The sequence below is a fragment of the Diadema setosum genome, chromosome 17, assembly GCF_964275005.1.
Source record: "Diadema setosum chromosome 17, eeDiaSeto1, whole genome shotgun sequence".
NCBI classification, from domain to species: Eukaryota; Metazoa; Echinodermata; class Echinoidea; order Diadematoida; family Diadematidae; genus Diadema; species Diadema setosum.
Window position 1 is genome coordinate 15,825,617 of NC_092701.1, and position 20,593 is coordinate 15,846,209.

Sequence of the window (20,593 nt, forward strand, 5' to 3'; positions counted from 1 at the left end):
CTGGCGTTACGACCAACTAACTGTTACGACATCTACAACCACGTCAGCGAACGGGACATGGCACACGTACTTACAAGTTAGTTATCGACATCAAATATATCATCAATACGTATTTACTACCACAGCTGTACAGAACTCTTACACAGTTCTGTGATTACTACATACACACCAGTCGTAAGAGGGCGTGCTGGCTATTAGTAAAAGAGATTTTTCTCCAGCTCCACACACAGGTGATCCACGGCCTCTTTAGTCGAGGCGCCAGGGACCCAGAAAAAATGACTTCGTTCATCCCATCCCCACCCCGCAGAAAAGGTTTGTTGACTGCATGGGGTGGTCGGTTGGACCCTCTAGAACACCCCTAGGTAGTGCTGTATGTGATTCCAAATTGTGGTACCAATAAAATTTTACAGGCCACTTTAGTTGCGACAAGACCTTATTGGTCGTAAAAGAGTCTGCGCGCTAAGACTACTACAAGCACCACTGACACTGCTACTGAATTTTATTAAAGATAATAAGTTATTACGGGAAGAACAGGCTGGTTTTAGGTCTGGTTATTCTACACTAGATCATATTTTTACTTTGCACTGTATTCTTGAATGGTACTTGAGAGTTAAGAAAAAGAGGTTATATTGCGCATTTTGTTGATCACAAAAAAGCTTTCGATCTGGTTGATCGATTATCCCTTTGGTCTAAGTTACTTAATAACAGTATATCTGGGAAAATTCTCTCTGTGATTATTAATTTATACAACTCAGCCAAGTCTTGCGTTTTTCTAAATGGTCAAAAGTCTAGTTTTTTTTTTTCAGAGTATTGTAAATGTTGGTGTAAGACAATGAGAATCTCTCTCCTATTCTTTTTGCTTTGTATTTGGAATGACTTTAATGATTTTCTTCGAAAAAGTATGTGTTATAAAGGTCTAGATAATCTTTGTTCTGACATTAGAAATTCATTTTGCCAAAATGGAATGGATTATTACATTGAATTGTTTTCTCTTTTATATGCAGATGACACTATTGTGCTAGGTGAGAGTCCGCAGGAGCTCCAACAAGCTCTTGATTCTCTTTTTGATTATTGTCGTATGTTGCATCTCATAGTTAACACATCTAAAGCAAAGATTTTGATTTTTTCACGTGGTAAGATTAAAAATATTCCAAAGTTTATGTTCGGTGGTGAGGAGTTAAGTATTTGCTACGATTATACTTATTTGGGTATTACTTTTAATCATAATAATTTATTTAAGAAGGCTATTGATAAACAGGTTTGCCAAGCATCACGGGCTTCCTACGCTATGAAAATGAAATTGGAGTCCTTATGTCTACCACTTTTTACAGTTGATCAATTGGTTCTGCCTATATTATTATATGGATGCGAGATTTGGGGATTTGAAAAGTTAACACAGATTGAAATTTTTTATTTGAAATTTTTTATTTGAAATTTTGTAAAAGTCTTCTTGGTGTTCATAGGAAGACCCCTAACTGTATAGTTTATATGGTGAATTGGGGAGATATAAATTAGAGTATATTGTTGCAAGTCGTATGCTCATGTTTTGGTATAGGATAGTTCATGGAAAGCAAGGTAAACTGGCTAGCATAATGTATTCGTTTTAGTTTTCTCTTTGTGAAACTGGTACTTACATCCTGCCATGGCTTGGGAAGATTAAAAGTATTTTTGATAGTTTAGGATTTTCATACATTTGCGATAACCAAGCACAAGATATGGAGTTTTCTGTTTTTAAGAAAATTGTCGCAGAGGTTGAATGATACACGCCAACAAGTTTGGCATAACGATATAAATGTGAATTCTCAATGTATTGCGTATCAAATATAATCCAAGCAAAAGTTAGTGTTTGAAGATTATTTGGTGCACCTTAACCCATGTGATAGGATTTTTTTGGGGTAGATTTCGATGTTTAAATAATGAGCTCCCTATAGTGACTGGGAGGTATGCAAATATTCCTCGAGAGGATCGAATATGTGAATGTTGCTCCCTGAATCAGATCGGGGATGAATTTCATTATTTGTTTCAGTGTCCAATATTTGAAAATGATCGTAAACAAGCCATGAAGAATTTTTTTTTTTTTTTTTTTTAGAAACGACCTAATGTATATAAAATGGATCTTTTATTTAACCACTCTACGCAAACAGTGATATTGAAATTAGTAAAGTTTTGTAAGGTAATTGTAGATTATTTTGATAAACTTTGAAAAGATTTGTCCTTGTGTGTGATTATGAGCACTTATACATTAACCCTGTTAGAGGGTGATGATTATTTAGCTTACATGTATTGCAGGCACAGTGCCTGTTATAGAAAGTATAGTCTGATGTATTCGTATATTCATCTCTATTCCATGTACATGTATATATCTTCATTGCATGTTTTAGTATGTCATGTAGATTGTTATTCTTGCCAGTTTGTATCTTACATGTATTTATTTTTACTCACATACCAGGGCTCGACACTAACTTTCTTTTTCGGTGGCCCAATGGGGCCACCAAAATCATCAATTTCAAATTTTTGGTGGCCGGAGAGAAAAAAATTGGTGGCCCGAAAAAAAAAAAAAAACATTGATAAACGTCCATTTTTTTGTAATAAGTCGCACACTCACTGCATGCATTTATGCATTTCCGGCGCAAAGAGTTACGAATTTATTGACACACTTTTCAAAAATTTTTGGTGGCCCCAGGTGGGCCACCAAATTTGCCCTTTTCTGAAATTATGTGGTCCGACTTTCATTTTTGGTGGCTCCGGGCCACCGGGCCACCGTTAGTGTCGAGCCCTGCATACCCCAGGAGGGTGATTGAGTTAATAAACTAAACTAAACTAAAACTATAGGCGCCAGTGCCAGTGCCAGTGGTGCGTGTAGTAGTCTTAGCGCACGCAGACTTTTTCTTCCACAAACAATTCAGGTTTTTGCCTGCAAACTAACTTTTCGTACCAAGGGGTCGGTGACGCTTGTCGCTGAAAATGACAAAACAACCACAGTTTTTGCATTTATTTCATGAAGAATTTATCAAAACGCATAAAACTATATATGTGTTGCTAGAGATGTCAGCAATACAATGGGATACATTGTAAGGTATAATATTGTGCATGATTACCACGGTAACCAGTTGACTACATGTGATTGGTAACCCCCAAAATGCCTCCAACTGCTGCAAACTTTGGTATTTTTATTAATTTTTTTTTTGTAGATAGATGCAACTAAAAAAAGAAACATTTTTATTGATTATTAAACAAAACAAAAAGTTTTCTCCTGTTGCCATGGCAACCAGTATTATCCAATCAGGATTCAGCTGTCAATAACCTAAAAACTAAAGCCCGTAATTTCAAAAAGCTTAATAATCATATCCTTCTGCATAAGTGTACCACATTTGGGAAGAAAATATTGAAGCATTCTCAAGTAACAGCAAAATTTGTTAACAAAGGTCTATAAAAACACATTTTGAGGAAACGGCCATTGAAAGGAAGATATCATTTTTGAATAGTAAAATGCATGAAAAAGTTGTATCCGTCGTACTTTCAACACATATCTGACTTCAAAGTACAGGCAAATGTATTTTCTAGCAATGTATGGACACAAATTTCCCTTCAAAATATATGTGAATGATGATATTCTAATGTTAGCTTTTTAGAGTATTTACAGAGCGATGGTTATTCGAAAAAAACCTCGGAAAAGAGCAGAGGAAAGCAATTGATTGATTGTTCATGTTCTTAGAGGATATTCAAGAATGCAGATAAATTCCTTTCTAAAGAAGGAATATACACGTACACTGTATTATCCACCAAAGGAATTAAAAGCATACTTTTTGTGTTCGTAAGCTATTGTGTTAAAAAAATAGATAAAATGAAAAGTCATGACATGTAAATTTGTATTAAAGCGTGCAGTAATACGTGTGCAATAACGAACGCCAACCAAGCAAATCTGAATATACATCGACTCATTCTCTGACACAAAATGAATTTCAAACACACACACAATTGTCATTTATCATACTTTGGTACAGGTGAGTTCCGGAATGTTTGAATTCTGATCATTTGCATCATTTGGCTACTTACCACATTGGGTTTGTTAAAAACTGTCAAAACCGGATTCAACTGAGATGACAAGTCATCTGACAGGTCATCTTCAACGAGACGTGACTGATGCTGGCAGTAAAAATACAATGTCCTCTATACGCGAAATCACTAAACGAGTCTCAGCCCTCGCTTCTGACGTCACACGTATCTTACAATATGTTCATCATACAATTCAAGATTGGGTTCATGTTCTAGTTCCATGAAAAATAAAAAATAAAAATTACAGCAAATTTGAATCTCTTTTTTGTTACTATATACTTCCTCAGATAACCGGTGCAGTGCTATTTTCACGATATGAAACTTTTGATTATTGGAACTGACAGGTTTTTGTTGTTGTTGTTGTTGTTGTTTTCGATGCGTGAAACTTTCACGAATTGCCACTGGCATTCAATGCGTTGTTTAGAATCGTGTGCATTTTGCATTCGCGAATATTGGCACTTTTTTTATTTCTCGAATCAGAGAGTAACAAGGACATCTATATAGGATTAAATATTATTGTATTATTATGTAACATCATCATTTATGCTTGTATGCCAATAACACACAAGAAAAAAGAAAGGAAGGGCACCCTCAACATGGTTTTCACTAGTATAATATTGTTCGATTGCGTATGAACACATAATTATGAATAGACAACAAAATTATTTGTTTAAAGGTGCATGGTCCCGGTGTTTTAGTCAAATGCGTACGCGGGCGCACGGCGCAAGTTTCCTATCCTACGCTATCGACTCCTCTTTAGCGCTTACGCTTTGGCCCACTTCCCCGAGTCCGAAAAGTCCGATCCACAGTAGTCAGCAAACTTCTTTTGTGATGTCATAATAACAAGCAAAATACCATATGCACGCACCCTGACATTACTACAGACTGCGCGATGCGCAGAAAAGACAACGAAGGCAACGTTACTTAGCAACACCTACGCACTTTACTCTTGATGACAGCTCAACTTCGGTAATCTTCGTATCAATGCTAACGGTTTATCGGCGGTATCATCAACAGCGCCCTCTACACTACCGGGACTATGCCCCTTTAAAATGGCAATTTTATCAAATTATAGATTCTGATTGAGAATTACCTTTTACGTAACACATTGACGACAACCTTGATAAATGGCTGCTATCTTGAATTTTTGTGTGGATGCTATTCTTGTCTTATATTGTGACACATTGGCAAAATTGATGCCAAATTTCAAGCTTTATCTCTTTTTGAAAGATACTTTCTGTTCAATCTTATCTGCTTCTTAACAATCTACTTGATAGCGACCAGCGTCACCTACCACTTGGCATGAAAAGCAAAGGCCGTACTATCACACCTTTCCGGGCAACTTACGTACTTCAAGCGGGTCAACTGCTTGTGACTTGCGGCAGCTACGGGCCTCCTACTGGTGTTCTGCATGGACCTCTGCAGGCAATCCCCGCGACTCACTCGGAAAAAGTTTTGGTCATGCTCAAAACTTGGCTGCGGGTAAATCGGACTAGCGTGCGCACCTCCGGGTAACTACGGGCGAGAAACGTCAACTGCGGGGAGCTCCGGGTAGCTGTTTTTTTTTTTTTTTTTTCCTGCAAGTCAACCCGCAAAGGCTTCCCCAGGCACGGTTTCATGAGGCTTTGAGCATGCTCAAAACTTGTTCCAGGTGAGTCGCGGGGGTTTGCCCGCAGAGGTACACGCAGAACTGAAGTACGAGGCCCTTAGTGGCAGCACCTCGCAGGCAGCTCCCACGCAGTTACTTCGCAGTCCCCCGTATGTCGCTCGTAACTGAAAAAGGGTCGATTTCGAAGCTTTCACGCAGGTCACACGGAATACCACGCAAGTACCAGGTAAGTAGCACGCGTCTAGCAGATAAGACGCAAGTACGGAACTCGCCAACATCCTTGTCCGCCCGCAGGAAATTCTCCTGCGTGCTGGAAAATCCCTACTCGTTTACCCGGAAAGGTGTGACAGGGTCTTTAGTTTGCATGCACAAACCCCGTTTTGGTCGAAAAAAAAAAAAAAAAAAAAATCTGCGCCAAGACTACTACACGCACCACTGGCACGGTACGTCCACCGAACTAAAACATAGTGGAATGCGTGTTCACCACCGAACTTAAACATAGTGGAATGCGTGTTCACCCAGGAAATACGCAGCCACCAAAACTTGCTACCACCGCCATTTTGATAGGTCAATTTTTCCTTATATGGAGTGCACGCCATGTGGATCCAACCACTCTCTCATTTTCGATTGTTCATGCACGCGTCATATCGCGCACCCCACCCCCACTTCCTCATCAATCGCGCACACACTGGTAACACGGGAGGTATATGGTATGATCAAGGAGGTATGTTCAATTCGGTGTAATAATGGCATAGATAAAAATGGCAGTGGTAAAAATGGCAGAGGTGAAAATGTCAGAGGTAATAATGGCAGAGGTGAATAATTAAGACAGTGGTACAAATGTCAGAGGTAAAGTTGTCAGTGGTCGAAATGTCAGTGGTCAAAATGCCAGAGATAAAAATGTCATTGATAAAAATTTAGTCGTAGAAATGCAAGATGACGAGGTAAAAGTGACTGAGATTTTATTTTCCTTCATGTTTCTGACACCTTTCTAGCAATGTCTCCTTCACTTCTTTACACTAAACAGTTCAAAAAATGAAAAATAATGACAATATACTAGCCTGGAAGTGAGCGGAATTCGTTTGTGTAAGAGTGTGTATGTGAGAGTAAATGTTGTATATCTGCGTATAGAAGTATATTATGTTTATACCAAAAGTGGGTTCGTGCGTGTGTGTGTGTGTTTGTGTGTGTGTGTGTGTGCGTGTGTGTGTGTTTGTGTGTGTGATAACTTCATTGGGCGAAACAACGTATAGGATTATACTGTTTAAGGGCTATGCAGCATTGTTGAAACCCCCTTTGGTAATGATAATATTAATGATAATAATAATGATGATTTCCCATAGGCCTATACTAGGCTCTTTTTTAGCTGGTTTATTATTCCTCTGAACAGACAGATTACGCCACTGCACTTGAATCAAAATCAGAATAATGAGAGTGCTGTCATCTTTTTAAAACATAATTCAATAAATATTCTTCAAATCTGCAATTTGGATTTGATAATTTGATAAATACAGTTTGCTCTGGCTATAGGTCATTATTCAAAACCTCCGTTTACCTCTGACGAAATCGCTCTCATTACTTCTGACATTTTTACCTCTGCCGTTTTTGCCTCTGCCATTTCTACCTCTGCCATTTTACTATGACATTTTTACCTCTGTCATTTTTACCTCTGCCATTCTTACCTGGCACCAATCAGGTTCCATAGCTAGATAGAGCTGGGCCTACGACAGTGACACTGACAGTGTGTAAATTTATGATGATGATCGATGGTGATGATGTTGATGATGCCATGATTAAGATCAAATCCACAAATGAATGTTCGTTTTGCCAAATTTTGGTGCGTTTCAAATTCCATGAAACCGTGGTCCCGAAACCGTACCGTACCGGCGTACGTCTGATAAAGTCCATCTTAACGTGTTGATAGCCATAATCTGAAATTTGATCGATAAATCAATTAGGGAATGGTATTGGTATAGGTACAGCTGTAATTCTCGGTGTGCATCATCCATGAATGATTACCGCTTTATCGACCCGTTCTTTTCACTGAAGTCCATTTTAGCCGTATATTTCAGGCCTAACGTTATGCAGATGGTCTACTCTAGATCTAACAATAACATAGGCCTAGACTACAACTGTTACATTGTATTTATGTACATTTACAATCATGATTAAAAAAAAAATGTTGATTTGACATTTACTGATTTAACACAACTTAAACTTAAGCCTGAGCTGCTACTTCTGGTACAGGTAGGCAGTAAAACAATTGATTTAAAGAAAATGTCTCCATGCGCCGTGTGAATAGTGCATTAACATAAGCATCGGTGTCAATTCGCGAAAACGTCTCGCAAAAGTGTCTATAGCCTTGTCAGCGAAAATGTCTACGCAAAAATAACAGCGTATACATTAGTAGAGATTGTGTGTTATGCTGAGACTAAGAAAAAATGCACTAAAAGGATAAATGTGTCTGAAAGAGAGAGACTTAGATAGAGAAAAAAAGTGGAAGAGAGGGAGAGAGAATGTGGCACAGACAGAATGAGTAGAATTTACATGCGCATTGTATATACACCAATTCGACTTTGCCATAGAAAATTGGTAAATGTACTTCTAAGGGGGGGGGGTACAAATGGGATATACTGTAAAGAAGTGGGGGAGAGGCATGCCCCCTCAATTTTTTTTCTGGGGGATGCCCCCCCCCCCCTTTAAATTTTGAAAATTAATAGGACTGTAATGTTTGTATCTATTTAAATTTTAAATGACAAATTTATATCAATAATTTTCCTCAACTTAAGGTTGAGTCTATTTTGATGGCAAATTTTCACACACACACACACACACACACACACAAATCAGCTCGCTCTCTCACATGTCATTGAGTATCATGCATTGATCCTCTCCCCCAGCTCACAATTAATCATGTATTTGTAGCCTGTTTGAAAAATTCCAGGATATTCTTGTAAATTCCAGGAGTTTTTAGTGTTGATTTCAGGAGGACTGACCTTGAAAAGTGGAAGCACTGATGATATGAAGCAATAAGACAGACGCATGATCTTGCCTGCTTTTGATGAGCAACTGAAACTCTGGGCCTAACTTCTTTTAGTGGCGAGCATTATGCCTAAATTAAAGTGCTTATTAATGAAGAAACTTGATTTATTTACGGTGCATATGTAATTATAGGTTTAATAAAGCAATCTATAAATTCAACAGCAAGAAAAAAAAAACGCCGCAAACATGTTAAAAGAACTAATGTGAGTCCTCCGCATAGCCGCCATACAGCCTACACACAGCGCCCGTGCACACATGATTTCGTCGAGCTCTGGACCCTTTTTATCGACTTTGTCAGACTGGTAAAAGATCGAGAAGTTTAACTCGAAGTTTTGCCAGTGTGACCGCAAACTTTCCACGTAACTTTCCGCCAGACTTCTCGATCTGTTTGCGGGCTATGTCTCCGAAGCGCAAGGCAATTGTCATGTACAAACGTGCATTGTTACGTCATAATCAATAGCCACTGCACGGCGTACTCTTGCTTGCGCGCGTACCAGTGGCCCAGTCTGACCGCGCCTAAGCGTGCACTCCATATAAGGAAAAATTGACCTAACAAGATGGCGAAGCAACACGGTAAATTTGGCTGCACGGTCTCGTGTATGTTGGGAATAGGGACACGCATTCCACTATGTTTTAGTTCGGTGGGTACGTCCCGTCCCATCAAGGATCTAGGAGCTACAGTAGTCATGTACACTGTATTACACTCCTTGGTCCCATAGAGCTTCCTGCAAGTGCCAGTGGTTCGTGTAGTAGTCTTGGCGCGCAGACTTTTTTTACCTTTGTGCTAACCAATGATAATAATAATAATAATAATAGTGGCTACTTGTATAGCGCACAGGTCCACTTTTCAGTGCTCATGGCGCTTAAAAAATGAAAAAATATCATATATTTACATGCATATACATATTCAAACATTTCAGCAAAGAAAAAAATGGTAAACAAAAGCAAATATATATACCAAATAAAGAATACAACATATATCAATTAAAAATACAATATTAATCCAATATTAATGACATACAGCAATTACAGTCCTCAGTATGAAAGGAACAGATAAGTTTTAAGTTTGGATTTGAATGACTCTGTAGATGACAGTTCCCCTAACTGAAGAGGTAACTGATTCCACAATTTTGGTCCCATAACGGAAAAAGCACGATCACCATACCCATGTTTTACTCTGGGTGTTTGGAGTAAGAATGCATCTGATGATGAACGTAGCCTTCGTGTCGGATTGTATTTTTGAACAGAATTACTTATGTATATTGGGGAAAAAGAATGAACAGAATGATGTACTAATAACAGAATCTTGAAAATAATCCTTTTTTCTACAGGTAACCAATGTAAAGAACGGAGAACTGGTGACATGGAATCAAACTTATTAGTAAAAGTTAACAATCGGGCAGCAGAATTTTGCAACCGTTGAAGTTTTGTGACATCTTTTTTTGAAAGATTACACAACAATGAATTCGAAAAATCCAACCGAGAAGAAATCAAAGCATGAATAAGTATCTCAGCTGCAGATTTAGACAAATATTTCCTTATGAAACTTAAATTACGCAACTGATATCGAACATTCCGCTGAATATGAGTTACATGACTTCGAAATGACATTTCCTGATCAAATATGACACCTAAATTACGGGCTGTTTTCGACGGAGTAATGCAAGTGCTACCGATGTTGACATGACATGACTGATAATCAACTTTGCTTAACATACGCTTTGATCCCAATAACAGAAACTCAGATTTATCATCATTTAGTTTAAGGCCATTGGATGTAAGCCAAATTTTCAGGTCTTGCAAACATGCTTCGAGTTTTACAATGGCGGATGACAATGAAGACACAGTGGGTTTAAAAGACAAATAAAGTTGTATATCATCCGCATAACAATGATAACTAATACAATGCTTGCGAAATACTTCACTAATTGGTTGCATAATACAGAGAAAAAAGCAGTGGGCCTCCAACAGAACCTTGAGGTACACCAAACTTTGTCATAGTTTTACAAGAGGTAGAATCACCAATTCTGACATAATGAGATCGATCACATAAGTAGGATATAAACCAATCAAGAACAGTTCCTTTGATGCCCAAATATCTCAATCGTTGAATCAGAATAGCATGGTCGACTGTGTCAAAAGCTGAGCTCATATCAAGCATGATAAGAGCAGTGATGTTACCACTATCTAATTCTCTGAACACAATATCTGATAAGTTGACTAACAGTGTTTCTACACTATGACCAGGCTTGTACGCAGATTGAAATGAATCAAGCAATTCATTATCTTGCAGATACATTGTCAGTTGTGAGAAAACAACCTTTTCAAGCAATTTACTTAAATAAGGTAAATTTGAAATTGGACGGTAATTTTTTAAACACTCCTGATCTAAGCCTGCTTTTTTCAAAGTTGGATGAATAACTGATGATAATGAAAAATGGCCTGTAAAATGTTAATCGATACCACAGTTTTGAATCACATCTACCACTCTGTGTGGTCAAACCTTTTCTGCGGGGTGGGTTGAACGGTTATTAAGCCCCTTACAGGAATTAGCACCTTAACTAACTATTATGGCATGGCACCACTCGCTGGGGAAAGCTCTTTGGAACTGGGAAATGGGGGGGGGGGGCATTTCATGAAGTGTTTTGGTCGGATGTTTTTTTTTCTGACAAACTGTTACAAGCTACTGAAATCCTTGCATCTGATTGGCTGAGAGCAAATTTGTCCGACAACTTTGGCAGACAAAATGCTTTCATGAAACGCCCCCAGAGCACTGTTGGCTGGCCGTCAGTGGCCGTATCAGCCCCCCCCCCCCCCCCCGGCTAAATACCGGTTAGTGGTAAGGTTATAGAGGAAAGACTAGGGTTAGAGTTTGGGTTTGGGTTAGGATGAGGTTCAGGATTGGGATTAGGGTTAGGGGAAGGGGAAGGGTCAAAGGAGAAGGGGAGGGGAGGGGGGGGGGGTAATTGCCCAAGGGTAATTGCCCTAGACCCCTGCTGGCAACAATCATTATGCAAAGAGCTTTTTTTTTTTTTTTAATAGAATACACGCTGTAATGGTGGTGGGGAGAAAAATCATTACACTGTGACACTCAGCAGCATTTCCTCTTCATAAATCGGCACCGGTACTTAATCTTATTCAACTACGTTCATGTTTCAAATGCTTTGTTCATCATACAATTCAAGATTGGGTTCCTGTTCTAGTTCCATGAAAAATAAAAAATAAAAATTACAGCAAATTTGAACCTCTTTTTTGTTACTATATACTTCCTCAGATAACCGGTGCAGTGCTATTTTCACGATATGAAACTTTTGATTATTGGAACTGACAGTTTTTTTTTTTTTTTTTCGATGCGTGAAACTTTCGCGAATTGCCACTGGCATTCAATGCGTTGTTTAGAATCGTGCGCATTTTGCATTCGCGAATATTGGCTCCTCGCGAAATTTGCGAAAGTTTCATGCACGTGAAATTTCCTGCAAAATGAAATTCAGCAATGATATACCATGAAAAAAAATGCAGAGGGCTCCTACTCTAATATCAATGCGTAGGTCCTGAGGGATCACCTCTCCAAATTTGGTGCTTTTATCCACCGTGTAACAGTAATCTCAAAATTTGACGTTGAACGACTTGTCGAAAATAGGGCAATCTCTGCATTAGCCTTTTGTCAAGGCCCTCTTGCTGTATGGTGAAGAGAGCCCAGCTGAGTGGGGTCGCGCGAGGTCGCGCTCGACTGGGCTCGCTTCCCTCGCCCATTACAGCGAGAGGTCCTTGACAAAAGGCTATCTCTGCATCTAACATGAATAACCCTAAAAGAATGTTCTGGTTTTATAGAATAATCATTTGCTTTTCGTTCAGCTTATTAGGCCTATTACAATGGTAATCATCATCATTTATTATTTTACATGTATTTTGATTCTCTAATTTGGAAGTTCTAGGGTCTTGAACCTGACTGCGTTTTCAAGAAGTTGAAATTGTGAAAATTAGGCCCTAATTTGGTCCCCCCCCCCCACTTGATCTTCCACGAACAAAGTTGAAACTGCAGTTACTTATTTACTCACTCATAAGCACTAACTTAAGGCTAATCACAGAAATTCATTAAGTCATTAAGAACTACAACGTACTCTATATAAAAACGATACCTTGCATAGGGCCTACACCAAAATTTGATGCAAAGCTGTCCACAACCAAGCCCCTTTATACCTACTGCATGTAATCTCCTCCTCATCAACTTCTTCTGTATCTCGACGTCTGCGCTCCCATGCTATATACATTATACTGCCCATCTTCAACAGCACTGTTGCCCAGACCTCGCATCAGGGAAAATTCGCAGTTATTGCACCCAAGCTATAGGCCTATATAACGACTTACACTGTCATTGATATGAGCAAGGAGGTTAAGAGTTGGAGTTCCAACTGGCTGTAATTATTCAAACAGTTGTCAGATTTCTATTGATGTACAAAAGAATTCCACAGGTGCATTTGTGCCTTTGATGATCGATGTTCGATGCCGCCGTCTTGCTGAGCAATCTGAAGATATTATTTTGAACGTTAACATAATGTTGGCCATACATGTATTTTGCTTATCTATTAAATGAAATGAAATTTCACTTAATGATAAAGCATGTATAACAAAAGCCGATCCCGTCCAGAACTTTGTGCAAAAGTGTAAATCAGAGCTGTATCATGTGAAAATGTTTAAAACTGTACCATCTTCGAAAGCCGGTTTTATCACTTTTCCACTTCATTTCCGCAAATAAAACTAATATGGAATAAACTTCAAGTACAATTCTTTATTGATAGATACGTCAGATTAGTGCCCGGGTATGCCCAGTCGAGTAATTTTCATTTTTATTTCAGTATTTTTTGCCCAATTTCTATTCGCGCGTCCTCGTGTCAGTACAACCTACCTTTTATAAGACGGGATAGCGAAAAGTAATTACCATCACAAAGAATCTTCTTAGAAAGTGGCTGGTGATTATGCAATGAGACACGAGTCTATTGTCTACCTATCTGCGTGGCAGATCCTGTTTGGCACATGCTTCAAATATTTTTGAGTGGCGGCATCGAACATCCAGCAAAGCAAATAAGACAGTTGTGACTCCATTCTCCTGAACCTCCTTGATACGAGTCATATCTGATTAGTGTATAATTTAGTTGGAGGCGTTTTGAGTATGAGGGCATGAATCGGTTCCATTAAATCCATGATTACAATTTTAAAATCTCGGAATTTGGTCAAATTTGAACCCTCTGTACAAGATTGAACTTTACACAGGAACCAATGATGTGTATGTGAGTATGTGCTTACAATGACCCCAAACAATAGACATGAATACCACGAATACCACCTTTTAAGAGCTCTGCTGACTAGGCTTCTAGACTCTTGCTCCAAGGCACATGAATGCTTTATTCATATAAATTCCTGATTGCCCTGGGTACTGCTAGTCTGGATTCATGGTAAAGGATGAAATGCATGCACATGAATCATGTAAGCACATGTTTTCATGTGATTGCATACATTACATCTCAGCATGAATAAAAGACTAGCTCTGATAGTGAAGTTTCTAATTAATAGCGCATTCAAAACCTGGTCATTGTTCAGGACCATTGTCTGGGTGTTAACCACACACTCCCATACACTAATTGACCCCTGTGCAAAGTGGAAAGTTTTGTACTGTACAGGGGATTGAAAAAAAGAAAAAGAAAAAGAAAAAAGGGCAAAATCTGAAACCTAACTTGAAAATACATGTAAATCCTAAATTTAATGAAACTGATTAATGCTTTCATTTTCAAATTACCTGCAACAAAATTGTACACTATTCAGCTACTGCTCATATCTAATGTTAGTGCTATATGATATACACAAGTATGTATACCTGCCAACCCCGAGACTTAATAAATCTGAACAAACAAAGGAAATTTATTCAAAAATCTTAACTTTCAATTTCATATACATGTACCAGTACTTTACTATTAACAGATACATGTATTTCAAAAAATCAGAACACATTCTGTGAAAAATCTGAATATTCAGATTAAAACTGAACAGTTGGCAGGTATGTACATGTATAGTTTTTGAACTACAGTACAAAGTGTACATTGTACAATGTTTTCAGAATCAAAAGTGGAAAATATTTTTTGTAACACTTAGTATTTGTCCGAGAATAGCCGAGTGATGTTGGACTTTTTGCTTGGAGTTAAGGTGAAGGGACAGATGGGACTACAGATTTCCCATCGAGATAACGGGGGGGGGGGGGGGGGGGGGGAGGGGTGTTCCATCAATTTAGTCAGCGCTGACAAGTTGTCAGTCTCTGACAATTTCAGCAAAATCCTTGGTTTGATTGGCTGAGATGCTCTGGTCACTGTTACTATGGTTATTGTCAGAGACTGAAAACTTGTCAGTGCTGACCAACTTGATGAAACACCCCCCTGAACTTAATGTTTTGTTAAAACCAGACAGTAAAGTGTACAATTGTAAGATACAGACATGTATGTAGAACTGTAGATTAATACTTTTGAACCTGAATATTAACTTTATTTTAAGAACATCTTTATAATCGTTTTCATTAAACAGGAATTCCTTCAATTTGTGCAGGTTTTTACAGGACATACTGTTTGTGCACAGTTTAAAGCACACAACACACACAGTTTAAAGGGATGGTACAGTACTGGTGGATATGAAAATTGGGCTTTTAAGTAACTTTTTGTGAGATACCAAGAAAACACATGATATAGTACAGAGCATACCATTTGAAAAGGAATTCAAAGTTTATGTGATGAAAATCAGGTTTGGAATGACTGAAACATCCAAAAACAAAGTAAAACAAAGCGATCATAATAAAGTGTGGGTCCCACACTTTATTAGAATCACTCTTTTTTGGATATCTCGGCCATTTCAAAACCAATTTTTATCAAATAAACATTGAATTCCTCATAGAATTACATGCTCTTTCATATTTCATAAGAGGTTTCTCATTATCTCACCAAATAAGTTAGAAACCTGAAATTCAGTCTCAACCAAAACTGTACGATCTCTTTAAAAGAGATGTGATCAGGTGATTAGAGATAAAAAGCACGCCAAAACACAAGTACAGCATGTACATGTATGTTCCTTGTAAAGACATGGGCACAAACACGATACTTTTATTTTGGTCAAAAATAGATGTAAAGGCAATTTCGCTCACATAACTTTGTTCCATGACACTAGAGGGATTAAAGACACATCAGTGTTACAATTTTTTTTTTTTTTTTAATGAAAATGACATAATGGATTAACATTTGTGCAAGACTACAGCAGTTTTCACGGAGGCTTCATGACAAAAAAATCTGTCCAAACCACAATGGTGGTCATCAAAATTTCACTGAAAGATCACAAGGATCACGGTACATCTATCCAGACCATGTTCAAATAAAAAAGCATAATGCTACACTTTCCAATTATCCCTTGGTTGCTAGTTATTCTGTACAACACTACAAACTTGTCATGGGCAAGGTGAAGTTCCATTCTCATTACAATAACCCACAAGACAATTTCATAGAAAGATCACAAGATCAGGGTACATCTATCCAGAGCATGTTCAAATGAAGCATAATGTTACGCCTTCCAATTTCCACTTGGTTACCAATTATTCTGTACAATGCTACTAACTTGTCATGAGCAAGATTAAGTTCTATTCTCATTATAACCCACATGAAGAGATTTGCCCTGCACACATAATATGAACATACACATCTGATCAACAGGTAGTTATGACTACATTATGCACTCCTTTTACTAAGGTCCTCGTCTTGTTAACACATTGTATTACATCAATTTCTTGGAACATTTTGTAAGCTGGCTTGGGGGAATTCTAACACTTCTTTTCCACTAAATCAATGCCTTTGAACAAGGTTATGGTGGATAATGTCATTTCTTTAGGTAATATCAACCAAGGGCCCAGACATGAAACAGCAACTAATTGTTAGCAATGAGCAGTCAATGGCTTTTTCACACTGATGAATTTAAATACAGCCATGAGTACTCACTTCATGTTCTCGTTTCATGCCGTAATTTACACAACCATAAAGTACTCTGTTTCTATTATTGACCTCTCGACTTGGTAAAAAAATAGCATAAAATACATACAATGGAAATACAAGAATGCTTCTGTACAGAAACAACCCTTTACAGCCTGCCATTAATTCAGAATGTACACATGCACAAATTCATAGCTTAAAAAGACACTTCCCAGACCATCAAAAAGATTCATAAAATACATGGTGATGATCTTCTTCCACTATGTACATACCATGTAAGATTTTGAAATTGGAAACACACACAAAAGAGCTACAATGGGGGGGGGGGGGGAATTGGACCCAATGTCTAGCACTACTTATTGAAGGAACAGTGCTACTGTACAGTTGCTCATAAAACCGGTCACAAACACACAATACAAGAGTATCCAAGGGCTGAAGAAGGTACTGCTCGCTTGACCGAACATTCTTTTGTCCAGTAATGCTGTGACATGATTATTCACTTGAAAAGGAAAAAAAAAAAGGACAGAAAAATCAAAATAAACAAAATAAATTAACAAAATCTGGAAAACCTGCATAGCAGGTGGTAACATTACAACACTAGTCAAAAGTTCACTTCCATGCGAGTCAGTCATTGTTGCTCTTGTTTTTTTTTGTCAGCAAAGTCATTCTGGAGGCACATTACATGAATTGCAGATATTTAGAATTAGTGATAAACCTCTTTTGAGCACTTCAGATGTGTAACCGAGGGCTCAAAAGTGAGCCTAGTATGACGGACCCGTTTTGGTTTGACAGAAAAAGACATAGTAAGCATTACATACATGGAATATATATGTGTTGGGCCACAACACCAAGATTTCAGTTCACTGTCTGACAATTTGCTAATCCAGAACAAACAGCTCCTTAAGCTTCCCAGTCATCCAGTACTGTTGTCCTCATCAGTGCTTCAGTAACGCGGTATGGATCACAGTTTGAGGACGGCCTACGGTCCTCCATGTAGCCCTTGCCATCGATGCCACACTGGCGTGGAATCCTGATGCTGGCACCCCGGTTGGCTACTCCAGAAGAGAAGTCATCAATGCTGGATGTTTCGTGCCTCCCTGTCAGTCTGCGTGCATTGTCCAGGCCATTCTTGGGGTCATAGGCACGGATATGCTCATCATGCCTCTTGCTCAGCTTTTCAATGGCAGCTCGCATGTGCCTGTGGGGGTAAGCAGTATTGATTACACTATGATAAAAGCAATATCAAAGTAATGCTTTCTTTTTACTTTTTTCCCCAAGAGACATAATATTCATGTTACATGGAACTTCAATCCCTCTCAAAACTTCAGAATTTTTTTTAGTAAGTACTGTATACTTTTGGGCACAAAGACCCGAATTCACGAAGGTGATACAATTGAAAGTATGTTTAAAACCATGGACAAAGACTGTAGTTTTTTATGGGGCGCCAAGTGTCGCATGGCCTATTTCGTTACGAAATCAGTCATTTCATCAACGAAATGACCATTTCGTCGACATAATGTTAGTACTTTGTGACGAAATGAACATTTCATCGATGTAATGTTAACATTTCGTTGTCAAAATCGACGAAATGACTCATTCGTGAATTCGGGCCAAAGATGTGGAATCCAACCCCCTCCAGTTTTAGCATAGCCAGCCTGATTAAGGTTACCGGTAAGCTGATACTGTTGTACTTATCCAGGGCTGCACACTAACCCATTTTTTTTTTTTTTACTGGTCTGACCTGTCTGTCAGGTCAATAGGTGCCCACTTTCTCCATGTTTTACTGGTCCATTCCTGAAAAAAGTTACTGGTCCGACAGCAATTTTTACTGGTCAGGGACTGTCGGACCAGTGCCAGTGTGCAGCGTTGACTTATCTCTGTTGCTTTTACAAGGGTAAAAAAAGTTTGCTTACTTGATTCCTCCATCCTCCCGCATGGCCAAAGTGCTGAAGTTACAATGTGCACCAGCTCCATTCCAGTCACCCTCCATTGGCTTGGGGTCTAGGGTAGCGATGACACCAAAGTCCTCACAGACACGATGTAGAATGAAGCGGGACACCCATAAGTGGTCTCCCATCTCGATGCCCTCACATGGTCCCACCTATTGAAGAAAACAAAAGATTATAAACACATTTTGCCCTTCTATAATTGTGTGGCAAATAGAGTAGATACACTTCAGCAAAGTATGACCTTTGATTCTTGTGTAAGGAGAACATTGAAGGAACTATTACCAATAAGTTTGGTCTAGATGTGACCATCATACACAAAAGAGAACAAAATAGAATGATAGCCCTCACCATACACCATCTGTGTGGCGCACACAAGATAATCACCAAAATAATGAAGGTCTACAAAGATCTGTAGAGAAATGTGGCTAGTAGAGTGCAGACAGAATAAGCAAGGGTACTATCACCAGAAGTTACAGGAGGCTTGATTTTTTTCAAGATACATTGCCATACCTATTTTGAATAAAATCTGCGAGATGTGGCCAGTTTTACGCTAATAAATAGTGATATGGCAGCGGCAGCAAAGTAATGCCCCTGAATTGAAAGAGCCCGCTAGTATGTGTAGGGAATGATACAAGAGATAAATGTTATACACACATCTTGGTCTACATGCAATACTTCCAAGGTCAGGGAGGCTCTATTGTGTTATTCCCTTTTCAAAACACCAAAGAGTACATTTGTTCATTTTCATCCTTTCTTCTGGACGCCGCCTGAAAAAATCATCAAGATTCGACAATTCTGCAATAAATTTTAATTTTTCATTCAAACTGAGGCTGTACGACCATAGGTATGGGCTACGGCATTGGATTAACACCTTTTAAATCCTGTTACTGAAGAAAACAAGGTTAAGCCAACAATTGTTGCCATATGATACATATCAGGTGGATTCATGTGTTATTTTTGCTAAGAGCAACACCAACATCTTGAGCCTAGAGAACTGAAATATACCACAGTGAAGTCCGTTATAACAAGGAACTGCTTTTAATGAGATGATTGCATCGGTACCATTTTCCTTTGCATGTAAACCTATGGCAGATTGAAGTGGTTACAACAGGCTCTGTTATAACGAGATTCTGGTTATTATGCTCAAGGACATTTTGTTGCATGTTGCTGGCTTTGGAGGATGTTACATAAGAATGTGAGCATGTTGCAGCGACATGCTCAAACCCTTTGTGGACCACCCTGAATCTTGCTGTAGTGAACAATCGGGGAAGAGAAATTAACCCTATCTCTGTCACATAGATGAAGCCAGAATGTTCAGACATTTTGCAGTGCGGAGACATGGGATTGTTGTTGGCCAGTTCTGATTGTTATTATTGACATTAATGTGTCATGTTATACATCATTTGAAAGCTTATGGTCTATACTTTCATATCTCATAATAATCTGAGTGAGGGCGTCCTCACATTTTAAGTAGGACGCCCTCTTATGTCACATAATTATCTTTTCAGACTTACTTGTACATGTTACCACCTCATTTTCTCACACAATATGCTATTATACCCCAAAAAGGTCTATACAAATGTTATAGAGAATTTATTCAGCTTTCAGATGATGTGATTTTTTCGTCAGTAGCATTAGTACTTTTCATTTTATGAACAAAAGTGTGTGGCAAGTACAACCTACATTTTACACACTTCGCACAATTTCTGATTTTATGGATGAAATGTTGGCATGAAAGTAGATATAGCATGCTAACATCTAGTCAGGATGAAAATATTAATTGATAATACGACTTTTACTTGTAGTTTAGATTATTCTTGTCCTATAATAGTGCCATGTATGGTAAGATAATCTAAGGGTAAAAATTGTCACTGAAAATATTCAGTCTTCAGAGTGTCCATTACTGTCGAGTATGCTAGACTCCT

General features: G+C 38.4%; 1 protein-coding gene across 1 annotated transcript in view; it reads right to left on the minus strand.

Annotated features, from left to right (window-relative positions):
* Window positions 1-15,245: 15,245 nt before the first annotated feature.
* LOC140240356 (glutamine synthetase-like) overlaps window positions 15,246-20,593 on the minus strand; it is a 17,198-nt gene continuing 11,850 nt past the window's right edge. Inside the window, exons 6-7 of the mRNA XM_072320120.1 lie at window positions 18,633-18,820; window positions 15,246-17,917 (exon numbers count right to left, since the gene is read on the minus strand). Of these exons, the coding sequence (XP_072176221.1) occupies window positions 17,620-17,917; window positions 18,633-18,820 (486 nt within the window). The 3' untranslated portion in view covers window positions 15,246-17,619. The remainder of the gene's footprint in view (window positions 17,918-18,632; window positions 18,821-20,593) is intronic.